At 35.2% G+C, this 24,898-nt stretch overlaps 1 protein-coding gene across 2 annotated transcripts in view; it reads right to left on the reverse strand.

Moving 5' to 3' along the window:
• sos1 (son of sevenless homolog 1 (Drosophila)) overlaps window positions 1-24,898 on the reverse strand; it is a 59,787-nt gene continuing 34,889 nt past the window's right edge. Inside the window, exons 16-24 of one of the 2 annotated variants that reach the window (XM_073825295.1) lie at window positions 21,641-21,760; window positions 21,393-21,555; window positions 21,194-21,311; window positions 20,080-20,252; window positions 19,771-19,887; window positions 17,589-17,862; window positions 5,974-6,018; window positions 5,631-5,749; window positions 1-3,749 (exon numbers count right to left, since the gene is read on the reverse strand). In XM_073825295.1, coding sequence (XP_073681396.1) covers window positions 3,285-3,749; window positions 5,631-5,749; window positions 5,974-6,018; window positions 17,589-17,862; window positions 19,771-19,887; window positions 20,080-20,252; window positions 21,194-21,311; window positions 21,393-21,555; window positions 21,641-21,760 — 1,594 coding nt within the window. In that variant the 3' untranslated portion in view covers window positions 1-3,284. The remainder of the gene's footprint in view (window positions 3,750-5,630; window positions 5,750-5,973; window positions 6,019-17,588; window positions 17,863-19,770; window positions 19,888-20,079; window positions 20,253-21,193; window positions 21,312-21,392; window positions 21,556-21,640; window positions 21,761-24,898) is intronic. The other variant, XM_073825296.1, reaches the window with a different exon arrangement.

Below are 24,898 nucleotides of genomic sequence, written 5' to 3' on the forward strand. Positions count from 1 at the left end.
TAGCGTTTGGCATACAGTGGTAGAAACACTTTTATTCCCTTGTTTTAAGAAGGCGATCGTTTCATCTTTACATACTTATTGGCAAAACAAGAAATGATTGAGAAAATAAAAGTTCTAACACATACAGGACAATCAGGTGTGTTTCTTGAAGGTTTCTCCAGTACCTCTTTGGTGTGAGGGTACCTTAAACTGCCGGTACTCTTCAGTCTACTGGCTCACCAGCGAGTCTAGAACATCAGCGGCGTCCGCAGTCCCTTTAGCAGACGCTCTCGGCACCGGAAACAATCCGCAGAACGCTCTCCGTCACCAGAAGAGCCGCTCCGTTTAGTCTGTCATCCAGCAGGCTCGTTCGTTCGTTTGTGTTTGTTTCTCAGTCTGCGTTCAGGAGGACAATCAGCCGAACGACTGCTCAAAACCAACCAAGCCATGAAATGAATCGAACATGAGACAAAACAGCTACACGAAAGACAAAAAAACAATACAGAGAGTCCCGAACGGGCGTGATTTGCACTTTATGGAAACACAATCGTCGTCTCGGAAGGACGATTTTAAAGGGACGGCTCACCCAAAATTCAACTTCTGTCATTTACTCATTTTCATGTCGGTTTGAGTTTGTTTCTTCTGTTCAGCACAAAAGAAGATATTTTGAAGAATGTTTGGAACCAAAAAGTTGACGGTAGCCATTGACTTCAAGAGCATGGAAGTTGATGTTTCAAAGACACTTGGAGGAACATATAAGAGATATTTTGAAGAATGTTAATCAAATAGTTGATGGGCCCCCACTGCCTTCCATTATATGGAGAAAATGTATAAATGGAGGTGAATGGGTACCAAAATTATCTTCAAAATATATATTTTTGGTTCTTCTAAATGACTTTTAATTATATTGAAGAAAGCTGGTAACAAAACGATTTGGCTTTCCATTGACTTCCAATATATGGACAAAAATACTATAGAAAAAGTCAATGGGTACGATCAAGCGTTATGTTACTTACATTCTTTAAAATATTTAAAAAACACTTCGTAGAACTCAAACACTTTTTAAAGAATGTTGGTAACAAAACAATTTCAGTTACCATTGACTTCCATTATATGGACCAAAAATACTATGGAAGTCAATGGGTACCATCAATTGTCTCAAATTTCTCAAAATATAATCTTTTGTGTTCTTCTAAATGTCTTCTAAATATTTTGAAAAACATTGGTAAGCAGTTTTGGTTCCCACTGATTTCCATTATATGGACAAAAATACTATGGATGTGAATGGGTACCATCAGCTGTTTGGCTCCCAACATTCTTCAAAACATCATTTTTGTGTTCTTCTAAGCATCTTATAATTATTTTGAAGAACATTGTTAACAAAATGTTTTTGATTCCCACTGATTTCCATTATATGGTCAAAAATACTATGGATGTGAATGGGTACCGTCAGCTATTTGGTTCCCAACATTCTTCAAAACATAATTTTTGGGTTCTTCTAAGTATCTTTCAAATATTTTGAAAAATGTTTAAATGTTTTTGGTTCACACTGATTTCCATTATATGGGCAAAAAATACTATGGATGTGAACAGGTACCATCATCTGTTTGGTTCCCAACGTTCTTCAAAATATCAATTTTGGTTTATTCTTAACATATTTTAATTATTCTAAAGAATGTTGTTAACAAAATGTTTTGGTTCCTATTAATTTCCATTATATGGACAAAAAAAAATACTATGGATGTGAACAGGTACCATCATCTGTTTGGTTCCCAACTTTCTTCAAAATATCCTTTTCGGGTTCTTTTAAGTATCTTTTAATTATTCTGAAGAATGTTGTTAACAAAACATATTCGGTTCCCATTGACTTTCATCATATGAACAAAAATACTATGGGAGTCAATGGGTACCGTCAACAGTTTGGTTCCCAACTTTCTTCAAAATATAAATTTTGAGTTCTTCTAAGCATCTTCTAATTATTTTGAAGAATGTTGTTAACAAAACTTTTTTGGTTCTCATTGACTTTAATCATATGGACAAAAATACAATGGATGTGAATGGGTACCACCAGCTGTTTGGTTCCAAACGTTCTTCAAAATACAATTTTTAGGTTCTTCTAAGTATCTTCAAATTTTTTTAGAAGAATATTCATTTTCTGTTCCCATTGACTTCCATTAAATACTATGGGAGTCAATGGGTACCGTCAACTGTTTGATTCCCAACTTTCTTCAAAATATAAATTTTGTGTTCTTCTAAGCATCTTCTAATTATTTTGAAGAATGCTGTTAACAAAACATTTTCAGTTCTCATTTACTTTCATCATATGGACAAAAATACTATGGATGTGAATGGGTACCACCAACAGTTTGGTTCCCAACAGTCTTCAAAATATAAATTTCGGGTTATTCTAAGCATCTTCTAATTATTTTGAAGAATGTTGTTAACAAAACGTTTTTGGTTCTCATTGACTTTAATCATATGGACAAAAATACAATGGATGTGAATGGGTACCACCAGCTGTTTGGTTCCAAACGTTCTTCAAAATACAATTTTTAGGTTCTTCTAAATATCTTAAAATTTTTTTTAGAAGAATATTCATTTTCTGTTCCCATTGACTTCCATTAAATACTATGGGAGTCAATGGGTACCGTCAACTGTTTGATTCCCAACTTTCTTCAAAATATAAATTTTGTGTTCTTCTAAGCATCTTCTAATTATTTTGAAGAATGCTGTTAACAAAACATTTTCAGTTCTCATTTACTTTCATCATATGGACAAAAATACTATGGATGTGAATGGGTACCACCAACAGTTTGGTTCCCAACAGTCTTCAAAATATAAATTTCGGGTTATTCTAAGCATCTTCTAATTATTTTGAAGAATGTTGTTAACAAAACGTTTTTGGTTCTCATTGACTTTAATCATATGGACAAAAATACAATGGATGTGAATGGGTACCACCAGCTGTTTGGTTCCAAACGTTCTTCAAAATACAATTTTCAGGTTCCTCTAAGTATCTTCAAATTTTTTTAGAAGAATATTCATTTTCTGTTCCCACTGACTTCCATTAAATACTATGGGAGTCAATGGGTACCGTCAACTGTTTGATTCCCCACACTCTTTAAAATATAATATTTTGTGTTCAGCAGAACAAAGAAACTCACACAGGTGTGGAACAGCTTGAGGGAGAGTAACTGACGACAGAATTCTCATTTTCAGGTGAACTGTCCCTTTAAGGGCACATGTTGTTTTCGTCTGTTTTCGTTTAGTCTCCAACACTGTCTGTAAGCGCGTCCGTCGTCGCTCTACGAGGGGTTTGCGTTCTCCAGGAGCGGCGGGCCGTCGCGGTGGACCGACGGATGAGCCGTCTCCCTCTTGTAGGTCTTGGGCGGTAGTTTGGGGATGGGCGACTGTGACGTGCTCTGGCGCGGTGGGACCGGGGGTCCGGCGGCTCCCTGCTGCGGCTCGCAGTCCAGGGCGGGCGGCAGGTGTTTGCGGGGGCCCAGCGGCGAGGGCGTCTGCGGCGGGTGAGGGCTGAAGGGGGACGGCGGGAAGAAGGTCTGGCTCAGTTCGGAGCGGCGGCCCTGCGGAGGAGGCTGCAGGTGCAGCGGGGAGCTCGAGAAGGCGTCCGGCGTCCGCACGGGCTCCCGCGGCGGCAGGGTGGGCGGGCTGTCGGGCGGCTCCGTGAGCGAGTAGCGGGGCGAGTACACCTTGGTGGTGGGCTGACGCGGCGGGATCGCAGGAGGACTGTCCAGGTGCTTCGACATCATCTGAAACGCATCAACACACGACGCGTCACAAGCGGCGCTTGAAAATATCACATGTCTAGAAAGAATTTGAACTTGAACAATTACATTTTTCTTTATTAAAAAGAGACAAGTCCAGTCTGATATTTCAGTTAATGGGAAAAAATGTAATATCTTAAATATCATTTTAGACTCATTTTAGATATTTGAAAAGCATGTTACAAAAATGTCTGTGCAATGACTTTTAACATGAGAAAAATTTAATTTATAAGGAACAGATGCTGCCAAAGTGTTTTTATTTTTCCTGTTTTAAACCATAGTATATACTTGTTTCCACCACAGAATAAAACATTAAAAAGGTAAATGTGACTTTTCATCTTACAAATCAACTTTATTTTTGTCGCATTTCAAATTTGACTTTTAGATATCTTTTATATATTTTCCTAGAATTGAGTTTTCCTCTTTTTTTTTTCTTGCAAAAAGCTTTTTGTCACTTTCTCCTCACATTTCTTCTCAGAGTTTATATCTGCGATTCTGACTTTATTTTTTAGAATCATGAGATATAAATCGGAAAGAAATTGCAAGAAAAAATTCAACATTTTAAGATAAAAAGTCGCAATTACCTTTTTATTTTTATTCTGTGTCCAAATCAAGTAGCATTTTAGTGCCATGTATAAAAAAAAAAAAAAAAAAAAAATCTGATTACGAGATTAAAGTCATAATATTTAGACTTTATTCTCAAAATATTTCAAATAAAAACAGTCAAAATTATGAGAATAACGTCAAAATATTTCATGAATAAAGTCAAAATTATGAGAATGAAGTCAAAATTATAAGAATGAAGTCGGAATATTTCGAGAATAAAGTTGAAATTACAAGAATAAAGTCAAAATTATGAGAACAAAATCATGAGAAAAAAGTCCAAATTAAATGAACATTTTAAAAATAGAGTAAAAATTATGAGAATAAAGTTTAAATATTTCAAGAATAAAATTTAAATTAGGAGAATAAAGTCAAAATATTTCGAGAAAAAGTCAGAATTATGAGAATAAACTTTTTTTCTCAAAATATTTTGACTTTATTCTTTTAATATTTTGAATTTATTCTCATAATTTAAAATTCATATATTTCATAAAAATACATATATATTTCTATAATTGTGAAATGGTAATGCATTTTTAAAAAGTAAGCATGATGTTCCATTATTTTAGCTGTGCCAGATGCTCCTTTTATCCTGTCCAGAGACTGAAGATGAATATAACTCTAATTCTGTTAAATCAATTATTGCCTAGAGTCTCTAGACAATACAGAAACCAAACACTGAACGTAAAGATGGATTCAGACACCTTCGAGGGCGACGATTCGGCAGGTTAGTATCTTCTAAATATTTTGAAGAATGTTGTTTAAATGTTTTTGGTTCCTATTGATTTCCATTATATGGGCAAAAATATTACAGATGTGAATGGGTACCGTCAGATGTTTGGTTCCCAACATTCTTCAAAATATAATTTTTGGGTTCTTCTATTTTCTTCTAATTATTTTGAAAAATGTTGTTAACAAAATGTTTTTGGTTCCCACTGACTTATGACTTGACCGTTATATGGACAAAAAATACTCTGGATGTGAATGGGTACCATCAGCTGTTTGGTTCCCTACATTTTTCAAAATATAATTTTTGGGTGCTTCTAATTATTCTGAAGAATGTTGTTAACAAAACGTTTTCTGTTCCCACTGACTTTTATCATATGGACAAAAATACCATGGATGTGAATGGGTACCACCAGCTGTTTGGATCCAAACGTTCTTCAAAATATAATTTTTAGTTTCTTCAAAGTATCTTCTAATTTTTTTAAAGAAAGTTGTTAACAAAACATTTTCTGTTCCCATTGACTTGCATTGACCCACCTTCGAGGGCGACGATTCGGCAGGAGCAGATTCGGGCCGGCGGCGGGGCGGGATGGGCGGAGGAACGGGAGGGTCGTCATTCCGAAGGAAACTTATCATAGACGACACCGAAGAAGATCCTGAGAGACACAAACACAGGCTGATGAAATCACTACAGCCGTGACACCAGACACAGAGGATGCTGGGAAACACGTCACATGATCAACACCGGCCTGAACATGCAAGAGCGGTCTGTGGAGACTCAGATGTGACCGAAGCCACCGGAGGACAGACGTTACACACACAGTCAGACACACGGCACAGACGCATGGGTGGACCACATGAGAGACGCTAAGATACTAACGTGGCCCGTGCGGCAGAGACACCGGAGCGAATATAGTGTCGCTGTCTGTCAGGAAGCAGAGAGAAACACAAGAGAAGGTGACAGACTGGTCTACAGCCACCATTTCCACACACTGATCCTACATTCTCATCACTGGAGAACTACAACTGAACACTGACTCAACCAATGGGGAGAGTTTAGGGTGGGGCTTATCTGTGTGTCTGACCAATAGCAGACGAGGAGGGTTTGTCACAATTATTATTAAATCAGAAAATATATACTATGGACTACTCACTACTGTCCAAACTAACTGGACTAAACTCACATCTTGTGATTTCATATTAATAATAATACACTTCTGCTCACAAAGGCTGCATTTATTTGATTAAAAATAAAATAAAAACAGGAAAAACATTAAAATATTTTTACAATGTAAAACTGCAGTTTTCTGACGTTATTCTCGTAACATGTTGATGCTATTCTCGTAACATTCTGACGTTATTCTCGTAACATTCTGACGTTATTCTCGTAACATTCTGACGTTATTCTTGTAACATGTTGATGCTATTCTTGTAATATTCTGACGTTATTCTCGTAACATTTTGACGTTATTCTTGTAACATGTTGATGCTATTCTCGTAACATTCTGACGTTATTCTCGTAACATTCTGACGTTATTCTTGTAACATGTTGATGCTATTCTCGTAACATTCTGACGTTATTCTCGTAACATTCTGACGTTATTCTTGTAACATGTTGATGCTATTCTTGTAATATTCTGACGTTATTCTCGTAACATTCTGACGTTATTCTCGTAACATTCTGACGTTATTCTCGTAACATTCTGACGTTATTCTTGTAACATGTTGATGCTATTCTTGTAATATTCTGACGTTATTCTCGTAACATTTTGACGTTATTCTCGTAACATTCTGACGTTATTCTCGTAACATGTTGATGTTATTCTCGTAACATTCTGACGTTATTCTCGTAACATTCTGACATTATTCTCGTAACATGTTGATGCTAATCTCGTAACATGTTGATGCTATTCTCGTAACATTCTGACGTTATTCTCGTAACATTCTGACGTTATTCTCGTAACATTCTGACGTTATTCTCGTAACATGTTGATGTTATTCTCGTAACATTCTGACGTTATTCTCGTAACATTCTGACATTATTCTCGTAACATGTTGATGCTAATCTCGTAACATGTTGATGCTATTCTCGTAACATTCTGACGTTATTCTCGTAACATTCTGACGTTATTCTCGTAACATTCTGACGTTATTCTCGTAACATTCTGACGTTATTCTCGTAACATGTTGATGCTATTCTCGTAACATTCTGACGTTATTCTCGTAACATTCTGACGTTATTCTCGTAACATTCTGACGTTATTCTCGTAACATTCTGACGTTATTCTCGTAACATTCTGACGTTATTCTCGTAACATGTTGATGCTATTCTTGTAATATTCTGACGTTATTCTCGTAACATTCTGACGTTATTCTCGTAACATTCTGACGTTATTCTCGTAACATGTTGATGCTATTCTTGTAATATTCTGACGTTATTCTCGTAACATTCTGACGTTATTCTCGTAACATTCTGACGTTATTCTCGTAACATGTTGATGCTATTCTTGTAATATTCTGACGTTATTCTCGTAACATGTTGATGTTATTCTCGTAACATTCTGACGTTATTCTCGTAACATTCTGACGTTATTCTCGTAACATGTTGATGTTATTCTCGTAACATTCTGACGTTATTCTCGTAACATTCTGACATTATTCTCGTAACATGTTGATGCTATTCTCGTAACATTCTGACGTTATTCTCGTAACATTCTGACGTTATTCTCGTAACATTCTGACGTTATTCTTGTAACATGTTGATGCTATTCTTGTAATATTCTGACGTTATTCTCGTAACATTTTGACGTTATTCTTGTAACATGTTGATGCTATTCTCGTAACATTCTGACGTTATTCTCGTAACATTCTGACGTTATTCTTGTAACATGTTGATGCTATTCTCGTAACATTCTGACGTTATTCTCGTAACATTCTGACGTTATTCTTGTAACATGTTGATGCTATTCTTGTAATATTCTGACGTTATTCTCGTAACATTCTGACGTTATTCTCGTAACATTCTGACGTTATTCTCGTAACATTCTGACGTTATTCTCGTAACATTCTGACGTTATTCTTGTAACATGTTGATGCTATTCTTGTAATATTCTGACGTTATTCTCGTAACATTTTGACGTTATTCTCGTAACATTCTGACGTTATTCTCGTAACATGTTGATGTTATTCTCGTAACATTCTGACGTTATTCTCGTAACATTCTGACATTATTCTCGTAACATGTTGATGCTAATCTCGTAACATGTTGATGCTATTCTCGTAACATTCTGACGTTATTCTCGTAACATTCTGACGTTATTCTCGTAACATTCTGACGTTATTCTCGTAACATGTTGATGTTATTCTCGTAACATTCTGACGTTATTCTCGTAACATTCTGACATTATTCTCGTAACATGTTGATGCTAATCTCGTAACATGTTGATGCTATTCTCGTAACATTCTGACGTTATTCTCGTAACATTCTGACGTTATTCTCGTAACATTCTGACGTTATTCTCGTAACATTCTGACGTTATTCTCGTAACATGTTGATGCTATTCTCGTAACATTCTGACGTTATTCTCGTAACATTCTGACGTTATTCTCGTAACATTCTGACGTTATTCTCGTAACATTCTGACGTTATTCTCGTAACATTCTGACGTTATTCTCGTAACATGTTGATGCTATTCTTGTAATATTCTGACGTTATTCTCGTAACATTCTGACGTTATTCTCGTAACATTCTGACGTTATTCTCGTAACATGTTGATGCTATTCTTGTAATATTCTGACGTTATTCTCGTAACATTCTGACGTTATTCTCGTAACATTCTGACGTTATTCTCGTAACATGTTGATGCTATTCTTGTAATATTCTGACGTTATTCTCGTAACATGTTGATGTTATTCTCGTAACATTCTGACGTTATTCTCGTAACATTCTGACGTTATTCTCGTAACATGTTGATGTTATTCTCGTAACATTCTGACGTTATTCTCGTAACATTCTGACATTATTCTCGTAACATGTTGATGCTATTCTCGTAACATTCTGACGTTATTCTCGTAACATTCTGACGTTATTCTCGTAACATTCTGACGTTATTCTCGTAACATGTTGATGCTATTCTTGTAACATTCTGACGTTATTCTCGTAACATTCTGACGTTATTCTCGTAACATTCTGACGTTATTCTCGTAACATTCTGACGTTATTCTCGTAACATGTTGATGCTATTCTCGTAACATTCTGACGTTATTCTCGTAACATTCTGACGTTATTCTCGTAACATTCTGACGTTATTCTCGTAACATTCTGACGTTATTCTCGTAACATGTTGATGCTATTCTTGTAATATTCTGACGTTATTCTCATAACATTCTGACGTTATTCTCGTAACATTCTGACGTTATTCTCGTAACATTCTGACGTTATTCTTGTAACATGTTGATGCTATTCTTGTAATATTCTGACGTTATTCTCGTAACATTCTGACGTTATTCTCGTAACATTCTGACGTTATTCTCGTAACATTCTGACGTTATTCTCGTAACATGTTGATGTTATTCTCGTAACATTCTGACGTTATTCTCGTAACATTCTGACATTATTCTCGTAACATGTTGATGCTATTCTCGTAACATTCTGACGTTATTCTCGTAACATTCTGACGTTATTCTCGTAACATTCTGACGTTATTCTCGTAACATGTTGATGCTATTCTTGTAATATTCTGACGTTATTCTCGTAACGTTGATGCTATTCTCGTAACATTCTGACGTTATTCTTGTAACATGTTGATGCTATTCTTGTAATATTCTGACGTTATTCTCGTAACATTCTGACGTTATTCTCGTAACATTCTGACGTTATTCTCGTAACATTCTGACGTTATTCTCGTAACATGTTGATGCTATTCTCGTAACATTCTGACGTTATTCTTGTAACATGTTGATGCTATTCTTGTAATATTCTGACGTTATTCTCGTAACATTCTGACGTTATTCTCGTAACATTCTGACGTTATTCTCGTAACATTCTGACGTTATTCTCGTAACATGTTGATGCTATTCTCGTAACATTCTGACGTTATTCTCGTAACATTCTGACGTTATTCTCGTAACATTCTGACGTTATTCTTGTAACATGTTGATGCTATTCTTGTAATATTCTGACGTTATTCTTGTAACATTCTGACGTTATTCTTGTAACATGTTGATGCTATTCTTGTAATATTCTGACGTTATTCTCGTAACATTCTGACGTTATTCTCGTAACATGTTGATGCTATTCTTGTAATATTCTGACGTTATTCTCATAACATTCTGACGTTATTCTCGTAACATTCTGACGTTATTCTCGTAACATTCTGACGTTATTCTCATAACATTCTGACGTTATTCTTGTAACATGTTGATGCTATTCTTGTAATATTCTGACGTTATTCTCGTAACATTCTGACGTTATTCTCGTAACATTCTGACGTTATTCTCGTAACATTCTGACGTTATTCTCGTAACATGTTGATGTTATTCTCGTAACATTCTGACGTTATTCTCGTAACATTCTGACGTTATTCTCGTAACATTCTGACATTATTCTCGTAACATGTTGATGCTATTCTCGTAACATTCTGACGTTATTCTCGTAACATTCTGACGTTATTCTCGTAACATTCTGACGTTATTCTCGTAACATGTTGATGCTATTCTTGTAATATTCTGACGTTATTCTCGTAACATGTTGATGCTATTCTCGTAACATTCTGACGTTATTCTTGTAACATGTTGATGCTATTCTTGTAATATTCTGACGTTATTCTCGTAACATTCTGACGTTATTCTCGTAACATTCTGATGTTATTCTCGTAACATGTTGATGCTATTCTCGTAACATTCTGACGTTATTCTCGTAACATTCTGACGTTATTCTCGTAACATTCTGACGTTATTCTCGTAACATTCTGACGTTATTCTTGTAACATGTTGATGCTATTCTTGTAATATTCTGACGTTATTCTCGTAACATTTTGACGTTATTCTCGTAACATTCTGACGTTATTCTCGTAACATGTTGATGTTATTCTCGTAACATTCTGACGTTATTCTCGTAACATTCTGACATTATTCTCGTAACATGTTGATGCTAATCTCGTAACATGTTGATGCTATTCTCGTAACATTCTGACGTTATTCTCGTAACATTCTGACGTTATTCTCGTAACATTCTGACGTTATTCTCGTAACATGTTGATGCTATTCTCGTAACATTCTGACGTTATTCTCGTAACATTCTGACGTTATTCTCGTAACATTCTGACGTTATTCTCGTAACATGTTGATGCTATTCTTGTAATATTCTGACGTTATTCTCGTAACATTCTGACGTTATTCTCGTAACATTCTGATGTTATTCTCGTAACATGTTGATGCTATTCTCGTAACATTCTGACGTTATTCTCGTAACATTCTGACGTTATTCTCGTAACATTCTGACGTTATTCTCGTAACATTCTGACGTTATTCTTGTAACATGTTGATGCTATTCTTGTAATATTCTGACGTTATTCTCGTAACATTTTGACGTTATTCTCGTAACATTCTGACGTTATTCTCGTAACATGTTGATGTTATTCTCGTAACATTCTGACGTTATTCTCGTAACATTCTGACATTATTCTCGTAACATGTTGATGCTAATCTCGTAACATGTTGATGCTATTCTCGTAACATTCTGACGTTATTCTCGTAACATTCTGACGTTATTCTCGTAACATTCTGACGTTATTCTCGTAACATGTTGATGTTATTCTCGTAACATTCTGACGTTATTCTCGTAACATTCTGACATTATTCTCGTAACATGTTGATGCTAATCTCGTAACATGTTGATGCTATTCTCGTAACATTCTGACGTTATTCTCGTAACATTCTGACGTTATTCTCGTAACATTCTGACGTTATTCTCGTAACATTCTGACGTTATTCTCGTAACATGTTGATGCTATTCTCGTAACATTCTGACGTTATTCTCGTAACATTCTGACGTTATTCTCGTAACATTCTGACGTTATTCTCGTAACATTCTGACGTTATTCTCGTAACATTCTGACGTTATTCTCGTAACATTCTGACGTTATTCTCGTAACATGTTGATGCTATTGTAATATTCTGACGTTATTCTCGTAACATTCTGACGTTATTCTCGTAACATTCTGACGTTATTCTCGTAACATGTTGATGCTATTCTTGTAATATTCTGACGTTATTCTCGTAACATTCTGACGTTATTCTCGTAACATTCTGACGTTATTCTCGTAACATGTTGATGCTATTCTTGTAATATTCTGACGTTATTCTCGTAACATGTTGATGTTATTCTCGTAACATTCTGACGTTATTCTCGTAACATTCTGACGTTATTCTCGTAACATGTTGATGTTATTCTCGTAACATTCTGACGTTATTCTCGTAACATTCTGACATTATTCTCGTAACATGTTGATGCTATTCTCGTAACATTCTGACGTTATTCTCGTAACATTCTGACGTTATTCTCGTAACATTCTGACGTTATTCTCGTAACATGTTGATGCTATTCTCGTAACATTCTGACGTTATTCTTGTAACATGTTGATGCTATTCTTGTAATATTCTGACGTTATTCTCGTAACATTCTGACGTTATTCTCGTAACATTCTGACGTTATTCTCGTAACATTCTGACGTTATTCTCGTAACATGTTGATGCTATTCTCGTAACATTCTGACGTTATTCTCGTAACATTCTGACGTTATTCTCGTAACATTCTGACGTTATTCTTGTAACATGTTGATGCTATTCTTGTAATATTCTGACGTTATTCTTGTAACATTCTGACGTTATTCTTGTAACATGTTGATGCTATTCTTGTAATATTCTGACGTTATTCTCGTAACATTCTGACGTTATTCTCGTAACATGTTGATGCTATTCTTGTAATATTCTGACGTTATTCTCATAACATTCTGACGTTATTCTCGTAACATTCTGACGTTATTCTCGTAACATTCTGACGTTATTCTCATAACATTCTGACGTTATTCTTGTAACATGTTGATGCTATTCTTGTAATATTCTGACGTTATTCTCGTAACATTCTGACGTTATTCTCGTAACATTCTGACGTTATTCTCGTAACATTCTGACGTTATTCTCGTAACATGTTGATGTTATTCTCGTAACATTCTGACGTTATTCTCGTAACATTCTGACGTTATTCTCGTAACATTCTGACATTATTCTCGTAACATGTTGATGCTATTCTCGTAACATTCTGACGTTATTCTCGTAACATTCTGACGTTATTCTCGTAACATTCTGACGTTATTCTCGTAACATGTTGATGCTATTCTTGTAATATTCTGACGTTATTCTCGTAACATGTTGATGCTATTCTCGTAACATTCTGACGTTATTCTTGTAACATGTTGATGCTATTCTTGTAATATTCTGACGTTATTCTCGTAACATTCTGACGTTATTCTCGTAACATTCTGATGTTATTCTCGTAACATGTTGATGCTATTCTCGTAACATTCTGACGTTATTCTCGTAACATTCTGACGTTATTCTCGTAACATTCTGACGTTATTCTCGTAACATTCTGACGTTATTCTTGTAACATGTTGATGCTATTCTTGTAATATTCTGACGTTATTCTCGTAACATTTTGACGTTATTCTCGTAACATTCTGACGTTATTCTCGTAACATGTTGATGTTATTCTCGTAACATTCTGACGTTATTCTCGTAACATTCTGACATTATTCTCGTAACATGTTGATGCTAATCTCGTAACATGTTGATGCTATTCTCGTAACATTCTGACGTTATTCTCGTAACATTCTGACGTTATTCTCGTAACATTCTGACGTTATTCTCGTAACATGTTGATGTTATTCTCGTAACATTCTGACGTTATTCTCGTAACATTCTGACATTATTCTCGTAACATGTTGATGCTAATCTCGTAACATGTTGATGCTATTCTCGTAACATTCTGACGTTATTCTCGTAACATTCTGACGTTATTCTCGTAACATTCTGACGTTATTCTCGTAACATTCTGACGTTATTCTCGTAACATGTTGATGCTATTCTCGTAACATTCTGACGTTATTCTCGTAACATTCTGACGTTATTCTCGTAACATTCTGACGTTATTCTCGTAACATTCTGACGTTATTCTCGTAACATTCTGACGTTATTCTCGTAACATTCTGACGTTATTCTCGTAACATGTTGATGCTATTGTAATATTCTGACGTTATTCTCGTAACATTCTGACGTTATTCTCGTAACATTCTGACGTTATTCTCGTAACATGTTGATGCTATTCTTGTAATATTCTGACGTTATTCTCGTAACATTCTGACGTTATTCTCGTAACATTCTGACGTTATTCTCGTAACATGTTGATGCTATTCTTGTAATATTCTGACGTTATTCTCGTAACATGTTGATGTTATTCTCGTAACATTCTGACGTTATTCTCGTAACATTCTGACGTTATTCTCGTAACATGTTGATGTTATTCTCGTAACATTCTGACGTTATTCTCGTAACATTCTGACATTATTCTCGTAACATGTTGATGCTATTCTCGTAACATTCTGACGTTATTCTCGTAACATTCTGACGTTATTCTCGTAACATTCTGACGTTATTCTCGTAACATTCTGACGTTATTCTCGTAACATGTTGATGCTATTCTCGTAACATTCTGACGTTATTCTCGTAACATTCTGACGTTATTCTCGTAACATTCTGACGTTATTCTCGTAACATTCTGACGTTATTCTCGTAACATGTTGATGCTATTCTTGTAATATTCTGACGTTATTCTCATAACATTCTGACGTTATTCTCGTAACATTCTGACGTTATTCTCGTAACATTCTGACGTTATTCTTGTAACATGTTGATGCTATTCTTGTAATATTCTGACGTTATTCTCGTAACATTCTGACGTTATTCTCGTAACATTCTGACGTTATTCTCGTAACATTCTGACGTTATTCTCGTAACATGTTGATGTTATTCTCGTAACATTCTGACGTTATTCTCGTAACATTCTGACATTATTCTCGTAACATGTTGATGCTATTCTCGTAACATTCTGACGTTATTCTCGTAACATTCTGACGTTATTCTCGTAACATTCTGACGTTATTCTCGTAACATGTTGATGCTATTCTTGTAATATTCTGACGTTATTCTCGTAACGTTGATGCTATTCTCGTAACATTCTGACGTTATTCTTGTAACATGTTGATGCTATTCTTGTAATATTCTGACGTTATTCTCGTAACATTCTGACGTTATTCTCGTAACATTCTGACGTTATTCTCGTAACATTCTGACGTTATTCTCGTAACATGTTGATGCTATTCTCGTAACATTCTGACGTTATTCTTGTAACATGTTGATGCTATTCTTGTAATATTCTGACGTTATTCTCGTAACATTCTGACGTTATTCTCGTAACATTCTGACGTTATTCTCGTAACATTCTGACGTTATTCTCGTAACATGTTGATGCTATTCTCGTAACATTCTGACGTTATTCTCGTAACATTCTGACGTTATTCTCGTAACATTCTGACGTTATTCTTGTAACATGTTGATGCTATTCTTGTAATATTCTGACGTTATTCTTGTAACATTCTGACGTTATTCTTGTAACATGTTGATGCTATTCTTGTAATATTCTGACGTTATTCTCGTAACATTCTGACGTTATTCTCGTAACATGTTGATGCTATTCTTGTAATATTCTGACGTTATTCTCATAACATTCTGACGTTATTCTCGTAACATTCTGACGTTATTCTCGTAACATTCTGACGTTATTCTCGTAACATTCTGACGTTATTCTTGTAACATGTTGATGCTATTCTTGTAATATTCTGACGTTATTCTCGTAACATTCTGACGTTATTCTCGTAACATTCTGACGTTATTCTCGTAACATTCTGACGTTATTCTCGTAACATGTTGATGTTATTCTCGTAACATTCTGACGTTATTCTCGTAACATTCTGACATTATTCTCGTAACATGTTGATGCTATTCTCGTAACATTCTGACGTTATTCTCGTAACATTCTGACGTTATTCTCGTAACATTCTGACGTTATTCTCGTAACATGTTGATGCTATTCTTGTAATATTCTGACGTTATTCTCGTAACATGTTGATGCTATTCTCGTAACATTCTGACGTTATTCTTGTAACATGTTGATGCTATTCTTGTAATATTCTGACGTTATTCTCGTAACATTCTGACGTTATTCTCGTAACATTCTGATGTTATTCTCGTAACATGTTGATGCTATTCTTGTAATATTCTGACGTTATTCTCGTAACATTCTGACGTTATTCTCGTAACATGTTGATGCTATTCTTGTAATATTCTGACGTTATTCACGTAACATTCTGACTTTATTCTCGTAACATTCTGACTTTATTCTCGTAACATTCTGATGTTATTCTCATAACATGTTGATGCTATTCTTGTAATATTCTGACGTTATTCTCGTAACATTCCGACGTTATTCTCGTAACATGTTGATGCTATTCTTGTAATATTCTGACGTTATTCTCGTAACATTCTGACGTTATTCTCGTAACATTCTGACTTTATTCTCGTAACATTCTGACGTTATTCTCATAACATGTTGATGCTATTCTCGTAACATTCTGATGTTATTCTCGTAACATGTTGATGCTATTCTTGTAATATTCTGACGTTATTCTCGTAACATTCTGACTTTATTCTCGTAACATTCTGACGTTATTCTCGTAACATTCTGACGTTATTCTCGTAACATTCTGACGTTATTCTCGTAACATTCTAACTTTATTCTCGTAACATTCTGACGTTATTCTCATAACATGTTGATGCTATTCTCTTAACATTCTGACGTTATTCTCATAACATGTTGATGCTATTCTCGTAACATTCTGACGTTATTCTCGTAATATTCTGACGTTATTCTCGTAACATTCTGACGTTATTCTTGTAATATTCTGACGTTATTCTCGTAACATTCTGACTTTATTCTCGTAATATTCTGACTTTAATCTCATAATCTTATTTTTGTATTTTTAATGTAGCACTAATTGCATCGTATTCAACTGATGCAGTTTTTATTTTTCCCCTGTTTTCATACTGTATTATATGGAAGATTCTTTCCACCACAAAATAAAACATTAAAAAGGCAATTCATCTCACAAATCATGTGACAATTAAGACTGGAGTAATGATGTTGAAAATTTAGCTTTGATGACAGCAATCAATTACAGTTTAACAGATATTCACACAGAAAACAGCTATTTTGAATTGTAATAATGGTTCATATTTTTTACAGTTTTCTTATCAAATAAAAGCAGTTTTGGTGAGCAGAGGAGACTCTTTCAGAATCATATGTGTGTGTGTGAGACGTACTGGAGTGGAAGGGGCTGGAGGGCGCCTGCGGGGAGTCGAACACACTGCAGACCTCAGTGGAGCTGGAAGCGGCGGATGCGGGCGGAGGAGTCAGCGGGGTGCGGGGAGAGTTGGGCGCTGAAGCGGCGCTGCTCTCCGTCTCGCTGTCCGGGATGCGGCTGTAGCTGATCTTACGGGGCTCATTCTGCAGCGGCGTCGGGTGCCGCATGGTTCCTGGGCGGACGGTGGACGGGCGAACACCCGGAGACTTCAGAGGACAGCTGTACTTCTTGGGCTGAGAGAGGAGGACACCAAAATGAGAACAACTTCAACAAACAAACTTCCTGATTTAGATTCACAACATGAGCGACGTGACAAAATCATCACTCATATACAGAATTTACTGACTAGATAAAAACGTTTGTCGAGATCCACTTTAAGTTGGCTTGAGAAAGCCAGACCAGAATGTTTGAAACAGTTTAAAAAGTCCTAAGTTTTAAGTTTGACTGTTTTCAGTCTGAAATACTTTGAAGTTTAAAGTTTTAATGTTTTGAAGACAATACAGTCTGCCAGAGATCGATAGCTAGCATGTTGCTAGCATGATTAACATGTAGCTAGCATGACTAGCCAGTTGCTAACATGTTTTTATCATGATTAACATGTTGCTAACAAGTTTCTAGCATGATTAACAGGTTACTAACATGTTGTTAAAATGATTAGCAAATTGCTAGTATGGTGCTATCATATTTTAACATGATTAAAACGTTTCTAACATGTTTTAGCATGATTAGCAAGTCATTATCATGTTTCTAAATTGATTAACAAGTTACTAGCATGTTGCTAGTCTGCTTTTAGCATGATTGACAAGTTGCTAACATGTTTCTAACAAGTTGCTTTCATATTTTTACCATGATTAACAAGTTGCTAGTATGTTGCTATCATATTTTAACAAAATTAGCAAGTTGCTAGCATGATTAGCAAGTTGCTAGTATGTTGCTATCATATTTTAACAAAATTAACAAGTTGCTAGCATGATTAGCAAGTTGCTAGTATGTTGCTATCATATTTTAGCATAATTAACAAGTCGTTAACATGTTTCTAGAATGATAAACAAGTTACTAGCATGTTACTAGTCTGCTTCTAGTATAATTAGCATGTTACTAGCATGTAAGCATGATTAGCATGTTACTAGCATATTAGCATGATTGGCATTTTGCTATCATGTTTCTAACATGATTAGCAAGTTGCTAGTATGTTATCATATTTTCAGCATGATTAGCAAGTTACTAGCATGTTATTAGCATGATTAACATGTTGCTAGCATGTTTCTAGAATGATAAACAAGTTACTAGCATGTTACTAGTCTGCTTCTAGTATAATTAGCATGTTACTAGCATGTAAGCATGATTAGCATGTTACTAGCATATTAGCATGATTGGCATTTTACGATCATGTTTCTAACATGATTAGCAAGTCGCTAGTATGTTATCATATTTTCAGCATGATTAGCAAGTTACTAGCATGTTATTAGCATGATTAACATGTTGCTAGCATGTTTCTAGAATGATAAACAAGTTACTAGCATGTTACTAGTTTGCTTCTAGTATAATTAGCATGTTACTAGCATGTAAGCATGATTAGCATGTTACTAGCATATTAGCATGATTGGCATTTTGCGATCATGTTTCTAACATGATTAGCAAGTCGCTAGTATGTTATCATATTTTCAGCATGATTAGCAAGTTACTAGCATGATATTAGCATGATTAGCAAGTTGCTAGCATGTTTCTAGAATGATTAACAAGTTACTAGCATGTTGCTAGTCTGCTTCTAGTATAATTAGCATGTTACTAGCATGTAAGCATGATTAACAAGTTATTAGCATGTTTCTCAAAAGAAAAAGTAAAAGTTTAAATAGCATTTTTATATAGTAAGTTGGCTTTCTCAATCAGCCAAAACATGAACGCTGGATTCAATGTCTGACAGGGTGTTAGAGTTCCACCTGTGTGATGTTTTGGGCTGTTTCAGTGTTACACAAGAGAACTCAGTTGGCTTAGTTTGTAAATCAGCAGTATTCTGGTTCACATCCTTAAGCAGTTAAGCAGGAGCGGGCGATCAGATCAGATCAGGAGGTGAGAGTGCGGTCAGGATCTGCTGTGTGTTGTGTAACAGTACATGAGGGTTCAGCGTGAGGCGGACTTACGAATCGAGGCAGCGTGCGAGTGTTACGCGGCTCAATCTCCAGAGATTTGTTGAACAGATAATCGGCGAACTCCTTCTCCGTCATGTCCTCCATCGGGTTCAGGTTCTCAAAGAACTTCTGCAACATCCACAGAAGAAAAATCTGAGAGTTATTTCAGTTATTCATTTAGTTTTCAAGGATTCTTTGAATAGAAAGTTCAAAACAACAGCATTTATTTGAATGGAGATGTCTTTACTGACACTTTTGATAAAGTTAATGCATCCTTGATGTTAAAAATGAGTGTAATTAATGTGTAACAGAGTTTCTGACCCGTATGTCGTTTTCCACTCGTAAGCAGTACGGCTGGTTCTGGTACTGTTGGATTTCTCCAGTAATTTCCGCCACTTTCCGCCGTTTGCTGAAGTTGATCAGCTCTTTGCCGTGTCTCTTCAGGAAGTCTGGATTTCCCTCCTCAGTTTTTAGAATATTCGTTAAATAAATCCCTAAAACGAGCAGATTACAATCTCAAACGCACAATCCCATCAGAAACCAAAGGAATCCGTTTCCAGAATGGAATAAAATCAAACTTATCTCATGATTCACTTTGTTAATACAAGTTAATATCTCACAATTTGTTTTGTTTTCACCATGGAATAAAAAAAGAAAAAAAAATTATCTTACAATTCTCTTTTTTCTTCGTCTCTCACAATTTTTTGACTTATCTGAACTTTGAGAAAGTCTGAATTGTAAAATAAAAAGTCACAATTACTCTTTATTCCAGGCTGGAAACAAAGGAAACTTAATTTTGAGGAAAAAAAGTCAGAATTGCAAGATATAAACAAAATTGTGAGATAAAATTCTTAATTTTGAGAATCAAAGTCAGAATTGTGAAATAAAAACAACTGTGAGTTGAAAACTTAAAACTGTGAGATATAAACTTAGATTTGCGAGATATAAATTCACAATTATGAGGGAAAAAGTCAGAATTGCATGATTAAACTGAATTGAGAAGAAACTTTAAGGAAACAAAGTCTGATTTGTAAGATAAAATGTCAATTATCTTTTTTAAATTGCATGATTAAACTGAATTGCAAGATATAAACTTAGAATTGAGAGATATAAATTTGCAATTTGGAAAAGGCAGAATTGCAAGGTATAAATTCCAGATTTTGAGGAAAAAAAGAATTGCAAGATATAAAGAGAACTGAAAGATTTGAACTTAGAATTCCAAGACATAAAAAATAAGTTCAAAATGTAAACTCAGAATTTTGAAAGAAAAAAAAAAAACATTAAGTCTGAATTTTTTCCCTTGCAATTTTGAGAAGAAACAAAGTCTAATTTGTCAGATTTTTTAATTCCATGGCAACTTCTTTAAAATACTGTACTTCTATAAAAAAAAACATACTTCTATACTTCTATAAAAACTGCAAAAAGAAGAACGTACCAAAGAAGGGCACACAGGGGGGGTTGATGGACCTGAGTTTAGCCAGATACTTCTTATAATGATCTTCGCTGAGTTCATGAGCTTCCTCAAGAATCTTCCTCTGTCTGCTCGGGATTTGCTGAAATACAATCACACACAGGATGAGTTACATGCTGAACTGCACTAATCCAACACTACTAATTAAACAACTCGCGCTCACCTCAAAGGTGTGGTCGAGTCTGTAGACGGGCGATGAGTTCATGGCGCTCACTACCTCCAGAACACCATTGAAGTTGTTGAGCTCCTGAAAGACCTGCAGGATCTCAATGATGCGTGATATGACGGACACACGCTCCTCCACGTTCTCCGTTTCTACGATGCACCTGAGAAACAAAAGAAACCTTTAGAAACCCACAAACACCTGTGAGTGACACATCTTTGAATTAAACACAGGAGGGTGTGCCGTACTTCTCGAACCACAGCGTGAGGTTGGTGGTGTGGCGGATCATTCGCAGCAGGTTCGGGGAGTTGATCTCCTTGTCTTCTTTAGTCCAAACGCTGCCCACCAGCTCTGATGGCTGAACCGCCCTACAGAAGGTCAAAGTTTACAGTTACATTAACGTTTCTGCAGTTCCACTTCGATAGGATGATTTAGACACTAATGCAAATTATAAATATGCAATACTTTAAGCAAGACACTAGGAAAGCAGGGTGGACTCATAATGTCGATCTCACCGGCTTCCACGGTTGATTAATCACAAAACATAAGGCAATTGTTTTATATTACACGTTTCTTGGAATGTCTAAATATGCAATTATTTGCCATAATTTGCAAACATTTCCAGAAAATAAATCTGAAGATTGGATAAAGCCAGGCTCAGAATTCTTGTTTGATTTTGTTGACATACTAGAGTTAAAGGTTTTTACTGAGGGGATTTTGGATTCTGAGGATTCTCTTTTTATCCCTCTATAAATAAGAAAATACTGCCATGTTTTTAGGAACTAAATGTGATAAAAATTATACAAAATTATATATCAACAATCCCCTCTGTAAAAACCTCCAAAACATAGAGAGGAATAAATCTGTAAAGTTTGTTGCAGGTAAGTGTGGCTGATGTGGAGGAAAATCTCTTTAAAGATATGGATTGGAATTGAAATTTTCAGACACAAATAGATCAAATGCAATAAAATAAATGCTTAAATGTGTATTTTGGATACACTAGCCTGAAAGAAGACATGTTATGGAAGCAAAACAGACCAAAATCTTTAAATTGACCAGTGCATGAAAAAAATGCTACACTTTTACCACACTATTTGCATCTGAAGACGTAATTTCAGTTTCAATCCAAATATTTAAAAAGTTTGTCCTCCACTTCAGCAGAACTTACACACACCAAACTTAGCAGTTTTATTCCCATCTATAGTCTGAAGATTTTTACTGAAGGGATTTTGGATTTCTCTTTTGATCACTCTTTAAATCAGAAAATACTGTCAATAGCCAGAAAAAAAACTTTTTCGCCATATTTTTTGGAACAAAACGTTATAAAAATGATACACAATTTTATATCAACAATCCCTTCAGTAAAAACCTTCAGAATATAGACAGGAATAAAACTGCTAAGTATGGTGTATGTAAGTGCTGCTGAAGTGGAGGAAAATCTCTTTAAAGATATGGATTGGAATTGAAATCTTCAGACACAAATAGATCAAATGCAATAAAATAAATGCTTAAATGTGTATTTTGGATGCTTTCCTTTCACTAGTCTGAAAGAAGACATGTTATGGAAGCAAAACAGACTAAAATCTCTAAATTGACCAGTGCATGAAAAAAATGCTACACTTTTACCACACTATTTGCATCTGAAGACGTAATTTCAGTTTCAATCCAAATATTTAAAAAGTTTGTCCTCCACTTCAGCAGAACTTACACACACCAAACTTAGCAGTTTTATTCCCATCTATAGTCTGAAGATTTTTACTGAAGGGATTTTGGATTTCTCTTTTGATCACTCTTTAAATCAGAAAATACTGTCAATAGCCAGAAAAAAAACTTTTTCGCCATATTTTTAGGAACAAAACGTTATAAAAATGATACACAATTTTATATCAACAATCCCTTCAGTAAAAACCTTCAGAATATAGACAGGAATAAAACTGCTAAGTATGGTGTATGTAAGTGCTGCTGAAGTGGAGGAAAATCTCTTTAAAGATATGGATTGGAATTGAAATCTTCAGACACAAATAGATCAAATGCAATAAAATAAATGCTTAAATGTGTATTTTGGATGCTTTCCTTTCGCTAGTCTGAAAGAAGACATGTTATGGAAGCAGAACAGACCAAAATCTGTAAATTTACCAGTGCATGAAAAACAAAAGTAGTGTGTCAATTCACTACACTTTATCTATTTGCATTTAAAGATTTAAATTCCAATTCATATCGTTAAAGAGTTTTACTTTAGCCAAACTTACATACATCAAACTTTTTAAGTTTTATTCCCATCTTTACTCTGAAGATTTTTATTGAGGGGATTTCAGATTTCTCTTTTTATCATGCTATAAATCAGAAAATACTGTCAATAGCCAGAAAAAAATGTTTTCGCCATGTTTTTAGGAACAAAACATTATAAAAATGATACAAAATTATTTATCAACAATCCCTTTAGTAAAAACCTTTAGAATATAGATAGGAATAAAACTGTTAAGTTTAGTGTATGTAAGAGCTGCTGAGGTGGAGAAAAAACATTTTGAGTAAAAGGCCTTGTAATTGAAGACGAATTCAAAAAGACCAACCAGTGCATGAAATAACTATGGTTTTGCCTTAATTCATGTAAGATCCTGAACACATATACAAGCTTCACTCATTACGACAGACATCTATTGTAATTCTATTTACTGTAACATGTTTCCTGTTCGTTCAGAAACACAGAGAGGCAATCGTCTGTGTAAAGTGACACCATTACACAGAAATGAAGTAAAAATCACCCAAAATGTTCCTTTAATCAGGAGCTAAGGCGTATTGAGTGTGCAGCTAGGGTTAGTGTTTTGGGAGACAGGGGCACAGAATGGCCTCATGGGAAACGGAGCTGAGGTGGTGACCTTGGGTACGACGCTCACTGCCTGTTCCCACAGAGGTGAAGGGAAGTGTGTGTGTGTGTGTGTGTGTGTGTGTGTGTGTGTCACAGCTGGACTCCCTATTGTGTTTAACTGCCCCATTTTCTGTGCAGACAGTTGCCAACGGAGCAGAAAATAAAAATACAAACAGGAAATCCAGCCTTTTCCCTTATAAAGAAAAAGAAACAACAATAAAATACTAAACGAAACAAACAGAAATGAATGTTTAGGCCTGTGCATTTCTTCATTTTGACTAATCAAGTACTTGACTGATTAAACCATGAGAACTTAAGCTCCATCCAGCCGTAACATTATAAATGTATTTACGGTCACTTGAACACTTCAATGCGTCATGATAAATAAAAATATTAATTTTAAAAAGTAATAACATTTAACTAATATAGTGTAGCAATAGGCAGTGTAATATTTATGCATTTAAAATGCACTTGCATTTAAAATACACAGTTTTAACCTACACTAATAAACTTTTTGTTATGCACATTGGTCAGTCAAAAAAAAAATCCTGTTTATTAATAACTATTTGCATCTATTTGATTTCATTTAAATCATAATTTCACATTGCATTTATTCAAACTGCTTTTAATCGGCCTAAAT

The sequence above is a fragment of the Garra rufa genome, chromosome 20 (assembly GCF_049309525.1).
Source record: "Garra rufa chromosome 20, GarRuf1.0, whole genome shotgun sequence".
Lineage (NCBI taxonomy): Eukaryota > Metazoa > Chordata > Actinopteri > Cypriniformes > Cyprinidae > Garra > Garra rufa.